General features: G+C 43.1%; 1 protein-coding gene across 2 annotated transcripts in view; it reads left to right on the plus strand.

Annotated features, from left to right (window-relative positions):
- The window catches only part of SLC12A3 (solute carrier family 12 member 3), a 331781-nt gene that overhangs the window by 301001 nt on the left and 6191 nt on the right, over window positions 1-24589 (plus strand). For both annotated transcript variants that reach the window (XM_078671397.1, XM_078671398.1), the window contains exon 25: window positions 896-963. In XM_078671397.1, the coding sequence (XP_078527523.1) occupies window positions 896-963 (68 nt within the window). The remainder of the gene's footprint in view (window positions 1-895; window positions 964-24589) is intronic.

The following is a 24589-nucleotide window of genomic DNA, read 5'->3' on the forward strand; positions in this document are numbered from 1 at the left end:
CCTCTCTCTCCCTCTCCACTCAAGGAACTTTACAGACCCACCTGTTGTCTGCATGTCTGGGGGATTAAGACATTCTTTGATCGCTGAGCCACAAGCTCGTGCTGTTATGGAATGGCTTCCTCAAATGGCACAATGTTGCCGCTCCTTATGTCCTACTGCCCTAGGCAAGTGTCAGGGTGTGCCAGGTTCTAGGGCGGGCCCTGATTATGATGACGTTAAATCACGTAGTGGTGCAAGCAACAAATTCCGAACCGTAAATACAGAAATTACAGGAAATAATGCCTGTGCTTTAAGTGAACCTGGATATGTGAATTTGTTTTTTCTCCACATGTTTTTGGTGTCATCCGGTTTGGAGTGTCATTGACGTTCATTCACGTGCCACAACGTCAGGCCCATTTGTTCCTCTCATTTTTGTATCTTAAATGCTCCAAAAAAGCGTTCAACACCCGTGGCAGATTCTTGGATGGTGTCCATAATCAGCCTCAAGTTGTTTATACCCTGATCCACCAAAGATACATTTACTTCTTAAGCCCTTTCCTTTTCCGTTATATCTTCCATTTCCCGACTGTTTATGATGCAATTAAAAGTATCACACAATTTAAACCTTTGGAACACCCATTTCTGCCATTTTTCAAGACATCAGGGCGCTAGATAGCTACCTCCCTACATGAAGCTACCAACATCTGATCTCTATTCAGGTCAAACTGTTGAACAAAAATCTAAATTAATGTAGGACAGCAATAACCCGCACTCACATCTCTTCATGTATAGATAGTTAGCAATGCTTCTAATTTCTAAGCGCTGTATCTGTGCCATAATGCATATTGTCTTCTCTACAACAATGAATAAGTAGATTGTGCAATAATGTTGGTTGTTTCAATGCTATATCTTGCAGTCACTTCGACAAGTAAGGCTTAACGAGGTCCTACTGGATTATTCCCGGGATGCTGCACTTGTTGTCATGTAAGTAATCATGATTCCTTGTTTGAATAAAGTTATTCAAAATTAATGGTGATATTTTTGTTGCTAAAGTATTGGTTAGTGCGGGATCAGAATTTGTGTTTTTTTAAAGCCCAATGAGATTTAAAATAATCTTCTGCATTTTTTCAGAGTTCTCAGTTTGAGAATGGAACTTTCCATCTGATGTGGCTATGGCTCCAAAACAGAAGATTAGTTACTTACTGATATCAGGCAAGGAATCCGAGGAACTAGTCACATGTTGCGGTCCACATGTACATCAGGCCCGAATTTCTTAATTTTCACAGCACAGAGAGGATGTTTTGAAGGATGTTTAGAAATAATTTGAAACCTCATAAAAAATAGAATTGAAAAGCTCCCAATTTGCTGTGCTACCAAGAGCTTTCAAGATTTGAAATAAAATAGGACTAATAATCCATCTCTAATTTAAGACATTTGTCCACACATACCCAGTTTGCAAGGCTCATACACCATTTACAGGAGTATGATGGTAGCACATTAACTTGGGGGTCATTCAGACCCCCGAAGTGGACTACTTAGGCCGCTAGGGGTGGCAGAGGCCTCACATTGGCCCATCCTACAGCAGACCAGCTGCCATACTTATAGATGACAGCCGCGGTTGCTTTGAATTAATGCCAAACAGGTGCCATGTTTCTTGGCCCACATAAGTAAATTCCCAAGGCAGATGTTTGTTTAAAGAAAAAAAAACAAGTTTTCCCTGCCTTGGACTAAGTAGAGAAAATGAGTGATTGTCATCTTGTCCTACTCTGACGTAAAGGTCAGAGATGGATAGACTTTTGGGTCAAGGGTTTCTGACATCAGAGACAACTGAGAGTCTGCCATTGGAAACTCTACATTGCCCCAATGCAAATTTGTGTATTTGGACTTTATCTTTGATCTAGGCCTACAGATCAATTCCTTAAAGTCGCTCTTCTATTCAAGTAATCCAGCACTTGTCAGCAACGCTCAACACAAAGCTGGCAAGACTATTTTCTTTGGAGAGTAGGTTCTCATCCATTCTATGAAAAAGTTACCTTCTGAAGAAGAATCTGATTCCCACAATCCGAGAAGCCTCATCTTTATTGGGAAGTATGGTTTCTTGCATCTTCATTGTACCCAAACCCGGCCTCCATATATGTCCCTGTAAAGCGGGCCTGGTAGACCAATTGTCTGAAGAGAAGGGGGTTGTGATGAGAAAATACACTTGTCCAACAGCATTGTTTGATGGAGCAATAAGAAAAGACACCCATCAAGCAATTCCTTTCCCAAAAAGTTTCTCAACTTTTACTTTAATAATGGATACATTAATGGTAGGATGGGGAGCGGACATACAGATTCTCTCTACTAAATGGAGATGTTCCCGTGTCGAGCACAAATGCCATATTAACGTTTTGGAATTGAGGGCAGTCCATCCTTACCACAAATATTTCATCAGAAATGTCCAGTCTGCAAGAGTCTATCAAGAAATTGACAATGCATTGTATCAGCAAGCAAGAGGTAACCAGATCCAAAGGTATGAAAGGAAAGCACAGACCATCTGGCAGTGGCCACAGTCAAGGAATGTATTTCTGATGGTGGTACATCTCTCATGTCATCAGAATTCAAAGGTGGGCACACTCAGCAGACCTATCACAGAGCAGCAGGTGCAGAATCACTTCATTATGTAAGAAGTACTAATACAAAGGAGAGGAGGTAATGGAAAATGGAAAAACGAGTACCACAAAACAAAAAAACAATATTGCGAGAGGACTGTCCCCTCCAGGGTGTGCAATTGTATCTCTTGCCCTCTGTGCCCAAACTATGAGTATGTGATATCCTGTTTTTTGGAATGTTGGCTTCAGGTTCACACGAATGCAGTGTGTGCATTAAGGCATATGCCTGCCCTTGACTTTGAATGGGTAAATGACTTGTCCTGGACCTGTAGATATGCACCAGCAAGCCCTCATAGTGACCGCATGACACGTGTCCCAGTCACCAGTTTCACATGTGCAGCATGGTGGCAGCATGCTGCGTTTTGTAGTAATTATAGTCTGACCAAGCCTTCTTACCTGCTTCATTTAAATGGGAATTTACCCAAAGTTCAGCTGCTACCTGCGAACCCAGAATCTTAGCACTGAGATCATTTGCACCTGGACATATGCATATAGGCTAGGGGAGTTGGCATGAAATGCATGAGTGCTTGAATGAACAAGAAGGACACATATCTGCAGGTTCCATTCTGATGGATACTTCTAACTACTGATTCCTCATGTGCCAGACTGAATCCAGAAGTCTTCATCGCAGTGATCATGCAGAACTGCATTGATTTCATTCTGTCTTAAAAGTGACAGAGCAGTGCTACTTATAGGCGTCACTCCTGCTTGCAGACAATAGTTCCTTTCTACCAGACCCGCGAACATGTATCGGGAGCTCCGTTCTCTTTTTCATCCATTTGACGACTTTTTCAAACTGAATTACAGCATGCAGGGAAAGAAGTCTCCACCGAAAACTACATGGCTCAAACTATGCCTTGACTGCTGTAAACAGATGTTGGTGTCTGACCTGTGCGAGTTGTGATTCTGATGTTTGGGCTCACGGCACAACTTGAAGTCATCTGATGAACATGCCCTCATGCACCTGCACCCAAAGACGATTTGAGACCGTGAAGTGAATCTGTATGTCACAGAAAATTGAAAGAAGCCGTGCAAGTCCCACTCTACGTTGAGGGCATGGACTCATTCCCACTCTCAAGGCTGATCCTGCGACAGGTCCTCTAGGCAGTTGAGGTCAACTGATACACCCAAGTTGAGCTGGAAGCACAAGAAGGTGAAGTCCGCCACTCTATCTAAAGAGGAGTAACGCATATGTCAAGTTACCACTTGGATCCCTGATGGAGGAGCTGATCCCACAGTTGATCCTGATGCACCCCAAGATTCCTGGGCCATTGGTGAGTCAGCATCAGGTCAATGCCTTTATGGAGGCCATGCTGCATATGTTGGGCACTCTTTTGGCTCACTACTGTGCAGCTTCAGGCCCCAAAGATCCCCAGGGTCCTCCAGTTGGGTTACTGCTAGTAGATCCATTCTCAGTTCTAGCTGTGCTCCTGGAACCCATGGTGGTAATGACACTCCATACATAGATTTGCATGAAGTCAACGAACTGGATACTCCCCCTGATGGCATTGATTTCCCTTGTTGCACTACCATTGGAAGAGAGTGCTCCTTTAACATAGTTCTCAGGTGTGCTGCTGAGGTTCTGGATTTGCCATTTCCTTCCTTTGGGGCTAAAACAAATATGTTTGCTGAAGTTTTTTTTACCTGGGACATCTCCTTCAGGGTAAACAGACATAATATCGACTACAAAATATCGAATGGACATAATATCGAGTACAAAATATAGTCTGGACAAAATATCGAATGGACAGAATATAGTCATCAAATATATCGTTTTGAAGGTAAGTAATGTAATATCGAATGTTAAAAATATAGTAAGTTAAAATATCGAAGTATATAATATAGGTTATAAAAATTATCGAATTTTTAATAATATCAAATTTTTTATAGTGTTTGTTATGTTATTATATGTGTGAAAAGTGTGTATTTATGTTATAATTAATTTTAATTAATGAATTTAGTTAATTTATTGTTTGCGTAATTTAATTCTGTAGTGGGTTGTGGGTTTATAGGGGAATAGGGTGGGAAGTAATTTAATTATAATTAATTAAATATGTAAATTTATATATTGGTATTCATTTTTAATTAATTGTTAATTAATTTATATTTGGTAATTAATTAAATTTTAATTGGCAATTAATTTTAATTAATTGATTAATTGCTAATTATGTTAATTTTTCTAATTTATTTTCTGTAGCGGGTTGTGGGTTTATAGGGGAATTGGGTGGGATATAATTTATTTATAATTAATTAAATATGTAAAAATATTTATTGGTATTTTTTTAGAATTAATTGTTAATTAATTTTTATGGGTAATTAATTAAATTTTAATTGCCAATTAATTTTATTTAATTGATTAATTGCTAATTATGTTAATTTTACTAATTTATTTTCTGTAGTGGGTTGTGATTTTATAGGGGAATAGGGTGGGAAGTAATTTATTCATAATTAATTAAATAATTCAATTTATTTAATTGTATTTAATTAGAATTAATTGTTAATTAATTTTTAATTGTTAATTAATTAAATAATATGAGAAGTATTTACTTTCCCTACTGTTGCACTGTTTGGAGTGGGAATAGTCATTTTTACCCCTACGCTATCCAACGTTTTCCCTACTGTTGCACTCTTTGGAGTTGGAATAGTAATTTTTATCCCTATGCTATTCAATTTAACATTGTTTTTAATAAAGTCGATATTTTCATAAACTATATTTTTGTAAACGATATTTTGTACTCGATATTTTTGTACTTACCTGTTTGTAGATACAAAGTCGATATTCTGATTGTCGATATTTTGTCAACGATATTTTTGATACTCAATATTATGTCCGTCGATATTATGTCAGTGATCCCTCCTTCAGAGCCCTTTGATACCATTCAATGAAGCCCTAAGCGACACCCTTTACAGCACTTGGTCTAAGCCTTGCTCTTGCTCACCAGTGAACAGACAGGTGGCTAGATGCCTTAGATCAGCACCTATCAGCAATGATTTTCTTATGCAGCTTTCTATGTCTGAGAGTTTGGTGGTCCAAACTTCTCTTGCACAGTGAATCTTAATTATTCCCCACTACCACTTCTCCCCAAATCCCGCAGACAGGGAGTCAAAAAGGATTGATGTGTATGGGAAGCAGATGTTCCCTTCAACCAGTTTAGCCGTCAGGTTAGCTAATGCCAGTTGTCTACTAGGCCGGAATATGCATGCAATCTGGGACACGGCCAGTAAGAACTTGCCCGGGGTGCCAGAAGAATCCATGGCCTCTTTGGCTCAAACTGTACAGGATGGTCAGGATGCAGCAGATTGCATAATTCAGGCTGGGCTGGATACTACTGACTGCTTGGGGTGAAGATCGATCCTGTCTTTTTGATGAAAAAGCTGATTTGACTCTGAAGCGCTTCAAGGAAAGCATGACCAATGCACACTCTTTAGGCCTTTCAACCCTTCATCAGTTGTGGTCCTTTTTGGGCTACTCCAGAGATTTGGCATATAGACAGCCCCAGCGCCCCACATCCTCACTGCAGTCACCACAGCCATTTAATTGCCAGTGATGGCAATTTGGTAGACAAAGTGCAGGTCAGCATGGGCAATGATCTTCCCAGTCCTCCCTCTGCGACATCAGCCTCCAATTCACTTTTGTTTGAACTTAGCAGCACCCAAGTGCCTCGTGGGAGGAAGGATTCTCCAGATCGCCCAGCAGGGCTATGCCCTCCTGTTTCTTTCTGACCTACAACAGCTTTTGCTTACATCAAAGTGCCACTCATACGAGCACCTGTGCATTTTACTAAAAGAGGTGTGAGCGCTATTGTCCAAAGGGGTGTCAGCCTCAGAGACAGGGACAGGTTTTGACCCTTGCTATTTCCTCAAGCCAAAAAAAGGATGAAGGCCTTCATGCTATTTTAGATCTTCACCCTCTGAATGCCTTCCTCTAGGAGGACAAGTTCAAAATGCTCACATTGGCCCATCTTCTGTCTGTCCTAGTCTGGGTGACTGGATTGTAGCCTTGGACCGGCAGGATGCATTATTTCATGTGCCCCTCCTGCAGTCCCACAGATGTTACCTGTGGATCAAGACCAGCCAGGAGAATATTCAGTTTGCCATGCTCTCCTTCAGCCTTATCTGCATCCCTTGGGTGTTCACAAAAATGTCTGCTGTGGTTGCCAGCCACCTTGGTAGATTGGGGTCACCAGTTTTTCCCTACCCTTAACAACTGGTTGTTGAACGCAGGCTTGCCACATCCAGTCATAGACAACCTGCAGATGACAGCAAACCTACTGACATCATTGAGATACTTGAGTAATGAGTGGAAGTCACATCTGACTCTTTCGCAGAAGCTTCCTTTTAGGGGACTGTTCTTGATACAGCACAGTTCAGATCCTTTCCTCAATTGCAATGAGTCCAGGACATTCCATCTATGATCGTGATGTTTTGGCCTCAGTCCTGGATCCCAGTGATAGCAGCTCTGAGGCTTCTTGATCTGTTGACCCAGGCATCCTGCTTGTCCATTTCACAAGTTTGCATATGCAGGTTCTGTAGTGGGATATGAAGTCTCAGCGGGCCCAAGGAAACCTATTATATATCACCCTGGTATTAGACTGCAAAAGATCTGCAATGGTGGCTGGTGAATTGAAACTTGATGAACTGCAGACCCCTCTGCCATTCCTGCCCAGAGCTGACAGTGTGTCACTGTTTGGTTGGGGAGGCAAACTGGGAGAGATGGAGGTCAGAGGACTATAGCCTCTGGCTGAATCGCTGTTCCACATACATTTGTTGGAGCTGTAGGCCATCTCCCTGGACTTGAAGGCCTTCTGCTCTCCATCTGGGAAAGGCTGATGTAGGTTCTCATGGGCAACACCACTGCAATGTTGTACTGCAGCAAGCATGGAGGAATGGTGTCCTGTGTCCTGTTGCAAGGGGCAATGCACCTCTGGAGTTGGCTGGACCATCAAACACCTGGCAGGATCTTTAAACGCTAGGGCAAACGAGCTCAGCTGGTGACACCTGGTGGGTCACTATTGGTATTTGCATCCTGAGGTAGCACAGGTATCTTCCGACAGTGGGAAAAACCATTGCTGGATCGTTTTGCCTCATCTAAGAATGTGCAGTGTCAAAACTTCTGTATATTGGCGTTCCCGTGAATGCTCTCAATAGAAGACGTATTTAGACTGGAGCACAGACTCTTGTATGCCTTTCCACTGCTGCCTCTCCTGCCCGAATTCACAAACATATCAAGAACAATTGGGCCAGGTCATCAGAGTGGCTCGGGATTGGTCCAGAAGAGTGTGATATCTGGAACTTCTGGGCATGACTGTCTGTCCGGCCAGGCTACCACTTCAGGACAATATTCTTCTGTTGCAGCAGAGCAGGGTTCTGCACTTGAATCTGTGCAATCTACATCTCCATATATGGAGATTGAGTGGCAGCAGAGGACTGCCTTTGAAGTACCATCTGAGGTTGTGGGATGCCATCCTTTCTGACAGGCGCTCATCTATCACGTCTGTTCATCTTGGGAGCTGGGATAAGTTTGTGGTTTGTAGAGGAGTCCACAATACAGACCCTTTTCACTGCAAACTGTTAGATGTTTTATTGTTTGCTTTGGCTCAGCAAGGTCTTTCAGTGGGTATTTCTAAAAGTTGTTTGTTGTCCCTTTTGGCTTTTTTCTTTTACCGTGAACAACTGTCCTTATTTAAGTCACATACTGTGACGCGGTTTGTTGAAGGTTTGACACTCATGATCCCTCCCGAACCGTTTTTATGTCACAGTGGGATCTCAATTTGGTCTGGACGTTACTCAGGTGCACCTTATTTGAGCCAATGCATATTTGCTTCCTGCTTCTTCTGATTCTCAAAACCGGGTCACTTCAGATAATGGCATTAGTGAGCTCCAGGCCTTCTCATCGCAACCACCATACACCACCTTTTTCTGCACAAACTAGCATTGAGAACCAGGGCGGCCTTTTTGCCAAACGTCATGACTCCTTTTCACATTTGGCAATCCATCATCCTGGCCATATTTTCTGCTCTGTCTTACCCCTTGAAAGAGGCGGAGAAACTTCCTCCACTGGAGTGAGCCCTTAGCTTTTGCATTGATCATGACATGGACCATCAGCTTTTTGTGGGGTTCTCTCAGGGGCAAAGAAAGAAAGGCTGTGCATACACAGGTGATAAGGTGGATAGTCCTCTGCATAAAGATCTGCCACACATTGGCCAAAAAGCATCCGCCAGAAGGACCAAGAGCCCATTCTTCCAGGGTTAAGGATGCCACCACTGTGTTGGGATGCAAAATGTCTGTCCTTCACATCTGTTAGGTCACAGCATAGGCATCAGTGAACTCATTCGCGAAGCACTACTGCCTTGACAGCTAGGCCCGACAGCAAAGGCATTTTGCCAGTTTGGTCCAGCAGAACGTTTCTGTTGGAGCCCATTCCAAAGACAGTCCACCTGGGGAGGTACTGCTTTGGTATCTATACTAAAGTTGAGGAAATCTGTGGCTATCAGGGCCGGACTGGGAACCCAAACCGGCCCTGGCAAAGTGCTCGGCTGCCCCCCCCACCAGCCCCCGGGGGGATTGGCAGTGCGACCGCCGTCTTTGCCAGGGCCGGTTTTTGGCTGATTTTGTTACAGGGCCATTTTTGCAGCAACACTGCAAAAACGGCCCTGTAACGAAAACGGCCCCCAGGGGCCCAAAACCAGCCCCCACCCTTGCGTCGCACCGGGGGATTGCCCGGTGACTGCAACGGCCAGTCCGGGCCTGGTGGCTATAGGAATCCATGAGAAGATCAAGTTACTTTCCTTCGGTTATGCTTTTTCTCTGTCTAACAGCGGATTCCTCACTATCCTCCAATCTCCACATTCTGTGGAGTGGACACTTTTTATCATCTTAAAAGGATCCAAATTAGAGATCTGTTCACTTGTACCTCCAATTGTTTTAGGCTCCGTGTCTAAGAGCGTTGAAAGAGTCAAGCAAAAAAATAACATTTGCACACAAAAATAACATTTGCACACCAGAGTGGAGCTTTTATTTGGCTCCAGTCCATCACTTCCAGGGCTGAGTGAAGACAAAGTAGAGCTGCATGGTGCCCCCTTTTGGTTCACAGGAGCACTAATATGAAAACTTCTGGATCCAGTCTGGCATCTGGGGGATATTCTAAAGGTGAGGATTCTGCAGTTTGAAAGAGCATCCACCAGAAAGAACACTGCTGAAGGTAAGTAACTTGTTTTTTTGAAAGCCTCTGGCCTATTCATGTGCACAAGATGGTGGTGCTGTTGCTTTTACAGATAGTAGAAGTATAATACTGACATTCTAGAGACTGAAGGGAGTGAATCCAGAATGTGAAATGGGAAAAGAGGGGATGGCCTTTCCCTTAGAACCTTGAGTTGGTCCTTTCTGATACAGAAGTTGTTTGAGAAGTCTTCCTGAGACTGCCATTTGGTGGAGGACAGGGGTGAAGGATGTGAGTGTAGAATCGGTTGTTGGGGTGTGAAGAGTATTTTACAAGAGAAGCAGCCTTTCTCTCTTTTCCTGATCACTGTCAGGTGTGTCTGTTGATAGTCAAGTTGCTGACTTCTCATACACTGTGTTGTAGTTGCTCCAAACTGGAGACAACCCTGCTATGAAGAGGATCACTCAAGACGAAGGCTGTCTGAGAAAGACATATGAAAAGGGTCCCAAACCAAACTGGCTCTGCAAAGACAGAAATTAAATCTACATCTACTGACTGCCATCTCTGTGTAAATATGGCAGCTGCTGACCCACTTGCTGTTCAAGTTCTGATCAACTGAGAAGGAGTGCTCACCATATTACCTAGAGTACTACTTCACAGCCATGGCTGGTATCTGCCCCAGAAAGAATGAGGCATCACCTGGAGTTAAATGTGGAGGATGTATTGCTTACTTATTCAGAGAACCTGTTAGGTATTGGGTTCCTGGTTGACTGGGGTATAAACCCTGGTCAAGCACTAACCACAATCCTAGTCAGGGTAAGGCAAAAGTACACCCTAAATTAATCTGTGCTGACCCCCTGGTAGCTTGGCACAGAGCACCAGGCTTAACTTGGAGGCAATGTGTAAATTTTTTATGCAACACTTCAAACAGTAAAACAGTGAAAATACCACACAAAAAGATTCCGCACCAGGTTAAAAAATTGACTTGGATATAATAAATAAAACAAGACCAACACAACAAAAGTCCAATCAGTAGAACTTGAGATATTGAATTGTTAAGTGAAAAATAGCTCTCACAACACAAAGCGCTATTGAGGAACAAAGTCAAAAGTTCAGGCCAATCTATACGGAGTGCAGGCTGATACAGGGTGCCAGTTAGGCCTGCTGAACCAAAGTGCCTTGAATCTGGGTTGCAGAGCGATGTGTGGATCAGTGTCAAAGATGGGTCACACAGCAGAGACAATGCGCTGGTTCTGAGATGCAACAAGGCTGTGGTGCGAGGTCCTGATGCATCGATGTTGAGAATTCTGTCGATGGGGCTTGCGATGTGAAGGCCGATGTCGAGGATGCGAGGTGCAGTGCAGACAATCCATTGGTTCTGATGAGCAGTGAAGCTGCGATGCAGAGGTTCTGCATCATCGTCAAAGCTGGCGTTGACCAGGGATGTGAGGAGCTTGTGCCAGGAAAAAGCATTGCGCAGTGTTGGGTCTGAATGCGAAGCATCGGCCCAGATTCATGATGCAGGGCGATACAAGTCTTTTTGCAACAAGTCCAGTCGATGGAACAGTATCAATGCATTGTTTCTGCTCGAAGATGCACCACTCATTTGAGATTTGTGTCAGTTCTGCTCGGGATGCATTGCTCAACAGAGAGTGTGCTGGTTCCGCTACAGAAACACCCTAGGCCCACTTCCAAAGGTCCAGGCCTGGGGTGGCACCACTTGGCAGGACAGACTCACAGACTTCAGAGTCAAGGTGCAGAAGCAGGTTGGTTGGAAGTCCTTTATGCCCCCGACAATTCAGATCAGGAAGCCAGTCAGCTAGCCCTTGGTGTCACTCAGGGCTCTATTGATGCAGGTCTAGTCCCCTCACCCAGGCAAGAGGGCAGCAAGTCAGCACAGCAAAGCAAGAGTTCAGCAAAACAGAAGTCCAGCAGAGTGGCAGACCTTTCAGCAGCACAGCAGTGCTTCTTTCTGGCAGTCTTCACAGGTCCAGAAGTGTACTGAAGTGGTGGTGTCAGAGATCCAGTACTTATAATCAGTTTGGTCTTTGAAGTGGGGGAGACTTCAAAGACAGGCTTTTGAAGTGCACAGAGATCCTGCCTTTCCTGCTCTGGCTCCAGACTCATTACAGGAGGCAATGCATCTCTTTTTGTGGGGATAGGACACAGCCTATGCAGGTGTAAGTGAGGCTGGGTACAGCTCCTTACTCCCATCCTCCCAGGATGCCCCATCAAGTCACACCTAAACTCCCATTGTATGTGGCTGTCTAGGGGGAATACATGAAGCCCAGCTGTCTCCGACCCCAGACATGGGGTCAGAGACCAAATGGCTAAAGTAAGAAAATGCCAACTTTCTAAAAGTGCAAAAGAAACAATTGATGGACGGAATGCTGGACAGTGCAACCATTCACCCCCAGTCACAAGGATCTAGGTTAAATCCATCATTCTTTTGCTCACCCTCCACTCCAGTTTGTACCCCGCCATATGCAAATCAGTCTTGACCCTGTTCCTTGTGGGAACAGACAACAAATGAGAGCAGACTTGCACAGCTCTATAAGTCTTCAGTCAACCAATATCAAGTTTGTAGCGTGCTGCCAGGATAACGCCGACTGGCCATTCAGCGTGAGTTAAAGGACTAATACACAGCTCCCCCCACTGGAAGGAGACTCCCGGTGCACAGCTTAAAATAGACAATACTGTCTTGTATGAATTGTTCAACTAATCCAAAGCGTAATCACAGCAAAGGCTTAGAATAGTTCATCAACGATTTATTCCATACATCCAATATTTCAGAAAATCATAAATCTTTCCAGATGCCTAGAATCGACATCAATTCAAAAGTCGTATGTTACACTTGACATAACTCCCAGCATAATTCCCAATGCATTTCGGGCTGAAATAAAGCCCTTCCTCAGGGGACTGCTCTAGAAACATAAAGGAAAGCAACACAGTATCAGAATCATAGGATACCATCATGTACCCATAGTCATAGCCTCATGCGTGCACCATTAATGCAAGCGTCTGACGTGAAGATAATAAAAAAGTGCTCGAAAACATATACATGAGCTAGCATCTCCAAATGTGTGCAACTCATAAAAAATCCCCAGGTGCAACCATACAGTGAGTACTCAAATGTGCGCACCAAAGTTCAAAAGTGCTGGCTATAATCCCCCATCACCGGGAGAATATGGACATTTAACTCGCGCGCTGCATGTGGAACGTTGGAGATGCTAGCTCATGTATATGTTTTCGAGCACTTTTTTATTATCTTCACGTCAGACGCTTGCATTAATGGTGCACGCATGAGGCTATGACTATGGGTACATGATGGTATCCTATGATTCTGATACTGTGTTGCTTTCCTTTATGTTTCTAGAGCAGTCCCCTGAGGAAGGGCTTTATTTCAGCCCGAAATGCATTGGGAATTATGCTGGGAGTTATGTCAAGTGTAACATACGACTTTTGAATTGATGTCGATTCTAGGCATCTGGAAAGATTTATGATTTTCTGAAATATTGGATGTATGGAATAAATCGTTGATGAACTATTCTAAGCCTTTGCTGTGATTACGCTTTGGATTAGTTGAACAATTCATACAAGACAGTATTGTCTATTTTAAGCTGTGCACCGGGAGTCTCCTTCCAGTGGGGGGAGCTGTGTATTAGTCCTTGTGGGAACAGTCCAGCCCAAACTGCCAAGCCAGGTCCTCCCTGGACCAGAAATAAGCATCCTGGGACCGGTTTCAGAGCATCACCCTTCACCAGCTAGGCTAGCTTGAATCCAGTGGTGTAGTGAGCACGGGACCAACATCTGGGCATACCCTTCCCACTTAGGGTGACATATGCAAAAGAAACAATTGATGGATGGAATGCTAGACAACGCAAGCATTCACTCCCAGTCACAAGGATTTGGGTTAAATCTATCATTCTTTTTCTCACCACACCACCCCATATGCCTGGGTCCAAACTGGGGTGGCGTAGTGGACAAAACAATGATGAATTTAACCCAGATCTTTTGACTGGGGAAGAATGTTTGCATTGTCAGCATTCCGTTCATCATTTGTTTGCTGTAAAACTTTTTGCCCTAAGTGGGATCGGTATGCCCAGATGTGGGTCCCTTGCTCACTGTGCAACTGGATTCAAGCTAGTCTGACTCAAGAAGGGTGACATACCCTGAAACCAGTCCCAGGATGCTTGTTTCCGGTCCAGGGAGGACCTGGCCGAGCAGTTCGGTCTGGACTATTCCCATGGGGCACAGGGTCAAGACTGATTTGCATACGACTGGGTCCAAACTGGGGTGGCATAGTGGACAAAAGAACAATGGATTTAACTCAAATCTTTTGACTGGGGGAGAATGTTTGCATTGTCAGCATTCCATCCATCATTTGTTTGCTGTGAAACTTTTCGCCCTAAGTAGGATGGGTATGACCAGTCGAGGGTCCCTTGCTCAATGTGCTACTGGATTCAAGCTAGCCTTCCTGAAGAAGGGTGACATAGCCTGAAACCGGTCCCAGGAAATGTGTTTCCAGTCCAGGGAGGACCTGACCTGGCAGTTCGGTCTGGATTGTTCCCATGGGGCACACGGTCAAGACTGATTTGCATTTGGCTGGGTCCAAACTGGGGTGGCATGGCTGGCAAAATAACAATGGATTTAACCCAGATCTTTTGACTGGATGCAAATGTTTGCATTGTCCGCATTCCGTCCATCATTTGTTTTCTGTAACACTTTTTTGCCCCAAGTGGGGTGGGTGTGCCCAGACGTGGGTCCCTTGCTCACTGTACCACTGGATTCAAGCTAGCCTGGCTGAAGAAGGGTGACATACCCTGAAATTGGTCCCAGGATGCTTGTTCCCAGCCAAGGGAGCACCTGACCTGGCAGTTGGGTCTGGACTAATCCCATGGGGCACAGGGTCAAGGCTGATTTGCATATGGCTGGGTCCAAACTGGGGTGACGTAGTGGGCAAAAGAACAATAGATTTAACCCAGATCTTTTGACTGGGGGAGAATGTTTGCATTGTCAGCATTTCGTCCATCATTTGTTTGCTGTAACAACTTTCTTAAAGTGCCATTGTCAGGACTGTAATTTAAAATCCAACTTCACCATAAGTTAGGATTTTAAATTAGGATTCCTGAGACACCAGACTTGGGGGTCTTATCACTTCCCAATTGGACATTACACTTGTCTGAACACTGAAATGTAATACATTAATCCCAATGTTATCTAATGGGATAATTTCTCACCACCAGGAAGTATAAAGCTTAAAAGTAGATGTCCTGCCTTTTAAATACATTGCACCCTACCCTCTGGGTTGTCCAAGTCCTATCTTAGGGGTAACTTATATGTATAAAAAATAAAGATTTCGGCCTGGCAAGTGGTTTATTTTGCCAGGTCAACATGGCAGTGTAAGCTGCACACACAGGGTTTGCAATGTCAGGCCTGAGACATGATTAAAGGACTGCTTAAATGGGTGGCACAATCAGTGCAGCAGGGCCACTAGTGGCATTCAATTTACAGGTCCTGGGTGCAGGGGGTACCACTTTACTAGGGACTTATACGTAAATTAAATATGCCAATTGGGTATGAACCAATATTACCATGTTTAGGGGAGGGAGAACAAGCACTTTAGCTCTGGTTAGTAGTGGTAAAGTGCACAGAGTCCTAACCATTGGAAACAAGGTCAGAAAAATGGAGGAAGGCATTCAACTAGTTGAGGGAAGACCAACCTAAGGCTGTAAGGTCTATCACGTGTCCCCCTAGCTGAAAGTGGGGAGAGCTACCCAATCACTTGGAGGTTCTCTTCACTAAGGTGGAGAGAACATCAGCATTGACTTGGTCTAGCCCCAGACAGTGCTCCACCATAAAGTTCATTCCCTGTAGGGAGATGGACTACCTCACCCATTTGGAATTTTCACCCCTCATCTACTGTTGCAGGGATTCTGTGGTGGCACAGAACTATGCTTGGGATCACAGAACCTTAGTAGGCAGAGACTGAGTCATCCTACCACCTTAGTACCCATGTGCCAGAGACTGAAAAGCTATAGTGTCTCACTTGCCCTCCTTCTCACTCACAGAGGAACAAGTAATTAGACACTCCAGAACACAAAACTCCCGACCCTCTCAGAAATTGCGGTTACAGGACACACCCTTTCGCTCTCACACTTATACTAGTCCACAATAAGATATGACAGAGACACGAGAAAAGTTTAATATATTTATTTTAACTATCATCTAGTATGCAGTATACGTGCCACAATAAGTAATAAAATACCTAACACAAATACGGTTAGCCTAGTAAGTAGTCAATAGATCATAAAAGAAGCTGTCATTATATAAGACAATAAGACAGTGTAGCCTAACACCCCTCCCCTTCTTCAGAAGTAAAGTGATTATATATCAGAAGATCTCCGGTGTTGGCAGCAGACCTCATACCTTAGCATACACAGATGAAAGTTCTACATCTTAGGTGCTTTCACAATCTCTTCCCCGGAAAGATCCCTCTCCAAGTGTGTTGTTACCTATCTGCGCATATCTATATGACAAAAGTATGTGTTGCCAAACAACAGATGCATCTGTGTGTTTTGTCTAGGTGCTAGGGCCTGATCAAAACAAAATAACAAGGGGAATTGTTGTTTGACCCTTTTCTACTGTGTGCAGACTAAATCCCAGGAAAGAGCAGAATGCTAAACCAACAGCAGGTTCTATGTGGAAGTACAGTATGGCACAGCGCAAAATAAGTTTGTATAGTAACGTGTGCAAAGCAGAGAGCAGCCGGCAATGCGCTCATGCTAACACAGGGAAAATGACAATGGGCCTGCACAGGACATATGACACTACCAGGGCCGGACTGGGAACTGAAAGCAGCCTTGACAAATGTTGCCACACACCCCCCATCCACGCGTAGCGAGCGGACTCAGCGAGCGAGCCCGATCACTACTAGGGGGGTTCTCCCCCAGAAAAATTTGGAGAAAGACAAACCAAAATGGTGCATTTTACAGCACATTTTTCATTACAGATTTATTTGTATTAACTTTTAAAGCACAGTAAATAGTAATACTACGACAAGGGTATAGGGCAATAAAATGACTGCACTACAACCACTATCTTCTGGTCTGGTTATGTTTGTGGGTGCCAGAAACCTGAAGCCATATACCCCTAGGCTTCCAAAGTTAATGCCCTAAGGCACTTTTTACAATACACCACAATGGTTCAGCACACCATGCAAAATACAGTAACAGTATCGATCAAATTAATGATATCAGTAGGCCATAGAGTTTTCTCTTCTTGCTTTTATTCCAACAGATCTTCACATACAAGTAGCCAACGCGTTTCGTCCAAAGGACTTCTTCAGGGCTACAACAAACAAATATACAAAATATACATATTATACAAAACTATATTACAATTAAAAACAGAATTTCTCATAAATCATGAGTTCGAAAAGCATGATGTACCTGCTTCATAGTTTATAAACAAGATTGGCCTATTGACAAGATTCATAAATAATTTTCTCTTACTAGACAAAATAACCATACAGTCTATATTACGCAAGGGCATGAAATATGATAGCATACAGGCTAATGATTTTCCTACGAGATTTCATGTTTAGTTAGACAAGAAACTTATGCTTGAGTGAAAGAAAAGAAGGGATTTCTTTAAACTATATCCAAGTTTAGATCGTTACAAAGAATGGACACATGACCATGTCTTACCGAAAGTTATCAAAGAGTAGATCATGGATTAATCATTCCAAGGCTTTTTCTCGAGGCCTTTCTTCAAATATTACGTGGCATGGATAGCCTATGGTGGAAGAGGATTGAATAAGGGTTTTTTATACTTAATACATTTGTTAGTGGTGTGATCCCAGTTGATTTAATCAAATATGTCACATACCTGATTTTAAAATACATTAGTCAGTTCTTCTCAAATGGATTTTGATTGGACGGAAATGTAATGGAATGGCATCATTATTTATATCCAATTCCGGTGATATATGCGGTCACCCTGTTAAGAATATATAGTCCATGAGCTAGTTCAAAGTTCAAGAAACAAACTGTGTACATACATGTCATCAGACAAAGGTATGTGGGGGCCATATTATTATTATTCAAACACTCTTGAGTGTAAATGTTAGACTTTCTAATCTAATCTAGTCATACTCCTTAGCCAGAAAGTACGTTGTAACATTGTACTAGTACCACCAACAACATATGTGAAATATGCTGGCATAGAAAATACGGGGGAAAGAAATAAAAACCCTTATTTAAAATATCATAAAAGCAAGGAGACATGATATGTGGTGTGAGCCAATTTTAAAGTTTTAAGAAAGCGAACTAGCTCACACATAACATATAAACAATGGTATACAAAACCATATTGTCGTTGTATACAACCTTCTCAAATACATGGAAGGACGCTTTCAAATTGGTTCATGCTCCTGAATTGGAAAATACATATTGCCAATGTGCTTCAAAAAGCCATTCAAAATAGGTAGACTGTGTTGACACAACAGCTACGGGGAAGGAAGTGCCCACCCCCATTCAAACTGTAGCCAAACCAAAGTTCCCAAGGTTTGAAAGAGCCCCACGGCGGCAGAAATCCAGCAGCCTCCCAAAGCATTTACTTACATAAGTAGTTGCGGCGTCTACGTCTTCCCTCGGTCACTGCCTCGAGTTGATGGTGCGAGTATAGACCGGGAATGACAAGTTTAAATAGCCCGGTAATAGATTTCAGCTGTTCACAATTGAACTACAGAGCACAGCGGACCATGTAAATTCCGCGGCCATCTTAGAAGGGATAAAGATTGCCCAAATATTATTAAGTTTAAGCCGTATTCTGTGGGATTATAGAGTTTGCTGTATTTTTGAACGGATCTCAACGTTTAAATAAAATCCATACATAGTGATTTTAAAACTGTGTATTGTTTTACGTTACGAAGAAGAAAAAAATGTTTTCAAAAATATTTTCAAAGTTTAATAAACAGTACAATATGTCTATTAAACTGGCACTATAATGATCATAGTAAATGAACCCATGGTTAAGACCTAATATTAACGAAGACTTCCGAGTCTTAAAGCATCGCGTAATGCAATAATGCGATGTTCCGATATCAAGCGCCATGTTGGAACGGAAAACCGGAACAGTAGTTACTTGGCAAAGTGTAATAATATTTTATGGAGCTGGCACTATAATGATCACAATAAGTGACCCCCATAGTGAAGACCTAATATTGACGAAGTGTTCCGAATCTTAAAGCTTCACATAATACAATAATACGATGTTCCGATATCAAGCGCCATGTTGGAACGGGAAAAACGAAACAAATAGTTACTTGGCAAGGTATAACATAAGTGGCTTATTGGTGCCTATAGAACAAAATAATGTTTCATATTCAAAGGGTCAATACTCTTTACGTGATCCTGCTTGTCATTGTTTCATAGAATAAAACAATAGTAAAATATCAATTCAAATTTAAGGTGCCATGTTGGAACGGGTAAAAAAAAATTCTTTGTAACGTAAAACAATACACAGTTTTTAAATCACTATGTATGGATTTTATTTAAACGTTGAGATTCGTTCAAAAATACAGCAAACTCTATAATCACACAGAATACGGCTTAAACTTAATATTATTTGGGCAATCTTTATCCCTTCTAAGATGGCCGCGGAATTTACATGGTCCGCTGTGCTCTGTAGTTCAATTGTGAACAGCTGAAATCTATTAGCGGGCTATTTAAACTTGTCGTTTAAACCTTGGGAACTTTGGTTTGGCTACAGTTTGAATGGGGGTGGGCACTTCCTTCCCCGTAGCTGTTGTGTCAACACAGTCTACCTATTTTGAATGGCTTTTTGAAGCACGTTGGCAATATGTATTTTCCAATTCAGGAGCATGAACCAATTTGAAAGCGTCCTTCCATGTATTTGAGAAGGTTGTATACAACGACCATATGGTTTTGTATACCATTGTTTATATGTTATGTGTGAGCTAGTTCGCTTTCTTAAAACTTTAAAATTGGCTCAAAATTGGCTCCTTGCTTTTATGATATTTTAAATAAGGGTTTTTATTTCTTTCCCCCGTATTTTCTATGCCAGCATATTTCACATATGTTGTTGGTGGTACTAGTACATTGTTACAACGTACTTTCTGGCTAAGGAGTATGACTAGATTAGATTAGAAAGTCTACCATTTACACTTAAGAGTGTTTGAATAATAATAATATGGCCCCCAGATACCTTTGTCTGATGACATGTATGTACACAGTTTGTTTCTTGAACTTTGAACTAGCTCATGGACTATATATTCTTAACAGGGTGACCACATATATCACTGGAATTGGATATAAATAATGATGCCATTCCATTACGTTTCCGTCCAATCAAAATCCATTTGAGAAGAACTGACTAATGTAATTTAAAATCAGGTATGTGACATATTTGATTAAATCAACTGGGATCACACCACTAACAAATGTATTAAGTATAAAAAACCCTTATTCAATCCTCTTCCACCATAGGCTATCCATGCCACTTAATATTTGAAGAAATGCTTCGAGAAAAAGCCTTGGAATGATTAATCCATGATCTACTCTTTGATAACTTTTGGTAAGACATGGTCATGTGTCCATTTTTTGTAACGATCTAAACTTGGATATAGTTTAAAGAAATCCCTTCTTTTCTTTCACTCAAGGATAAGTTTCTTGTCTAACTAAACATGAAATCTCGTAGGAAAATCATTAGCCTGTATACTATCATATTTCATGCCCTTGCGTAATATAGACTGTATGGTTATTTTGTCTAGTAAGAGAAAATGATTTATGAATCTTGTCAATAGGCCAATCTTGTTCATAAACTATGTAGCAGGTACATCATGCTTTTCGTACTCATGATTTATGAGAAATTCTGTTTTTAATTGTAATATAGTTTTGTATAATATGTATATTTTGTATATTTGTTTGTTGTAGCCCTGAAGAAGTGCTTCAGACGAAACGCGTAGGCTACTTGTATGTGAAGATCTTTTGGAATAAAAGCAAGAAAAGAAAACTCTATGGCCTACTGATATCATTAATTTGATCGATACTGTTACTGTATTTTGCATGGTGTGCTGAACCATTGTGGTGCACAGTAAATAGTACATGATGACCTTAAGAGCACCAGGTTATCCAGTCATTATGCCTACAATTAAGGCAGGTCAGGTGCCTCAGTGCCTGCCTGGTCACGAGGGGTGGTGGTGGTAGACAGTGGGTTTGACTCCGAAAGTAAGTGTTCTCGGGCCGCGGCCTGCACGTACCAGCCGCACGGCACCCTGTCCCTGCGCATGCACAGTGCAGTAACTGGGTGGACTGATATGGTAACTTAGGTTGAATTTATAGTGCGTGTGTGAGGCACACACACTACTAAATGCAACCCAACTACTGAAACGCAGCACCTCTGTGTGTCTGTGCGGGTAATAAGCACCACTGCCATTCGTGAGTGAGAGGTCACCTCACCAATGGCAGTTGTGCTTTTTCTCCGCAGAGCAGAGCCAGGAGTGCACACTGCACCGTGCATAGCTGCCAAGGTTTCAGATTGCTGTGTGTGAGATTTTCATGAATTCAGTGTAATTATGAGTGATATTCTATGACTATGAGTGACACTTTCTCGCAAGCAAAAATCAAGCAACGAACATGAGGGAAACATATAAATATCAGAAATTACAGTACCCCTCGATGAATACAGTTTTCAAAGACACTGTCAGTACCTGTCCTCAATACCCCTCAGTGAACACAGTCTTCAATGCTCACTCGGTCAGTTCCTGCCCTCAGTACTCCACAGTGAACACAGTCTTCGAGGTCACCTGTTCAGTACCTGTCCTCTGTACCCCTCACTCAACACAGTCTTCAATGCTCAATTGGTCCGTATCAGTCCTGAGAGACCCTCGTGAGTCCCAATTCTCAGTGCCAGTCCTTAATACCTCTCCCTATTATGCCAGTCGTCAGTGCTCCTCGCTCAATGGCAGTCTCAGTTCCCTTCAGTGCCAGTCCCCAATGACCTTCACAAATACTAGTCCTTAGACCCCACACCCCTCCCCTTGTTAATAGTAGTCTTCAGTACTTCTTGTTTAGGGTCAGTCTTCTTTAAGCACCAGTACTGCTTGCTCAGTAACAGTCCTCAGTGGCCCTGTGTGAGTACCAATCCTCAGTGCCCTTCGCTCACTGCCAGTCCGCATAATCCCTCTCCAGTACCAGTCCTCAGTGCCCCTCTGTGAGCACCAATCTTCAAGACAGTCTGTGAGTACTGATGCTCGTGCCAGTCCTCAGTGCTCTTCACTATCATTCAATCAGTGCCAGTCCTCAGTGCCTCTCCGTGGGTAGCACCCCTCAGCACCTCTTGCACATTGACACTCCTCAGTACCGCTCGCTCAGTGACAGCCCTCAGTACTTCCCCCTCAATGCCATTTCCTAGTCAGTGTGCCTGGGTCACTGAGCCCTATACTCACTGTTTCTCCGCCCAGGGCCTGCTCCTCAGTGGACTCCGCAACGGCTCCCGCATCCTGCTCCCTGGTGCCTGTGCTCCTCTGTCAGTCTCCCGGCTCGAACCCGCAGATCTATGGGCTCATGGTCCTTTATTTTGGGGCTCCCGGCTCTCCCAGTCTTTGCCTGTGCTCCTGGGCAGTGCAGACTCGCGGGGTGTCCTTGCTCTTGTGTCACCGGTGGTGGTGCCCCTTCCCTCTTGCATGGATCATTGAACTTTCTGTTCTCATGCCCTTCTCATTCCACATGCCGGCACTCCCACCTGGTTGCTGAGAACCAGCACATAGGGGTTTCTTGTGAGTTTTTCCCCACCCCTACCTAACAAGGCTCAGAGGTCCCCTAACAGGGTGGCCATAGAGGAGTTCAAAGGGGCTAAACCCTACTCCTTTCTGTGGCACCTCTCTGTAGACAAATAGCAGGCATGGAAGGAGGACATCCCACGTATGCCTCATGGGCTCAGGCAGGCCGATAATCATGTCCTTAAAAGGTCTTTTTGAATCTCTCCACAAGACCATTGATTTGGGGGTGACAGGGTGTGGTGAACTTGTAGGTTACCCCACACCCATCCCACATGGACTTCATGTATGCTGACATGAAGTTACTGCCTCTGTCAGACACAACCACCTTGGGGACCCCCCCTCCCTCAGGCAAAGATCCCCATCAGAGCTCTAGCCACCACAAGTACAGTCTCTGTTCTCAGAGGTATTGCCTCTGGGTAGCAGGTGGCATTTTCTACCAAATCCAGGACAAACCTGTTGCCTACGGCTGTCTTGAGGTCCATGGGTCCAATGATGTCAATGACCACCCTTTCAAAGGGGGTGGCAACGACTTGAGTGGGATCAAGAGCGCTTTTTCCTTTTTGCCTGATTTCCTTCTGGCCTGGCCGTAGGGTCAGGACCAGCAGAATCCATCAGAGGCTGTCTTTATTCTACATGTTTGGAAATGCAAAAGGCCTCTGTACATCTGGCCCTAAATCCCTAAGTCTGTGACTGCTCATCCTCACTAACACTGACAGCCCAGTGCTGAAGGGGTTGTACTTCACCTTATTGGCAGAAATTAGTAGAACAGGCCTGGGACATCACAGGCACACAAACAAAAGCCCAAGGGTTGAGGCCCAATAGGCCCTGCTTTCCTTGTGGCCCCCGGAATTATGTCTGACAGTAAACTTCTGCAGCTACACATAAATAACAATAACATAAGGTTGCTGTATATGTGACCAGAAAGGAAACTGGATTATTGGTGTTAACCTTATAAATCCCATATGTCTATTATAGGCCACTGTTTTAAAGGAGGATAAACTGCTACCCAGGTAATAACCTGGACCACACCCCCAAAGGGAAATTATTTGTTAAATACTCAGAGGGTGGTAGGCCAGAGGTACGTGTACACCAGGATTTGTGTGAACGGGCATGTGTTAAATGTATGATACATTTATTGCGAATTATCAATAACTACCCGCTGTAATTCATTGGATGTTATCAGGAAAAGAGGAGCATATCCCCGTGCTTGAAATCTGTATTATTGTAAAAGTGAATACACCTCTGTCTTGCACTACACCAGCGGATCATTGAGAGAATATTGAGCACACTAATATTGTGGGTATAGAATATTATGTTAAAAATATCAAGAACCAAAATATCAAGAAGGTAAGTGCAAGTAGGTAAGTATAGATTTATTATTCCTAACTCCATATCTATGTATCTTGAAGATATACATATCTTCAAGGTACATATCTGTGGAGTTAAGTATATTAAAACTTTGCTCACCCATAGAAACATAGCATCACGATATTCATGTCCTCGATATTCTTGACATATGCTTTGTCCACACGATATTTTGGACTCAATATTTTGCCCAAACACCACACCAGTGATATGGAATGCTCTTCTGTATCACACACCTAATGAACAATGCTTGGCTGCCACTTGCCAGCACAGACATTAATAAAAATATTGTGTCAACTGAGGTGTCAGAGATGAGTCCCTGTGGCAAAGATCCCCTGCACCATTATGAACACACTGTCCCATTAGTGGTTTACATAATTATATTCAGTCAACACCGTAATAAGCCATTAATATGTCCATACATGTAAACAGCTGTTACTTTAGGTGATACACTTCAAGGGTGTGTGTTGGACTTTCCTCACACATAGGCTTGTGAATTACACACAGAGACACCTTTGAATGTCCCACAAGACTTGTTGATAGAACGCCTGAAATATTGGATGTGCAAAGCAAAGGCTTATATATTTTCTCCCAAATCAATGGCATACATTTTATCACCCTTTGAAGGAT

The sequence above is a fragment of the Lissotriton helveticus genome, chromosome 12, assembly GCF_964261635.1.
Source record: "Lissotriton helveticus chromosome 12, aLisHel1.1, whole genome shotgun sequence".
NCBI classification, from domain to species: domain Eukaryota; kingdom Metazoa; phylum Chordata; class Amphibia; order Caudata; family Salamandridae; genus Lissotriton; species Lissotriton helveticus.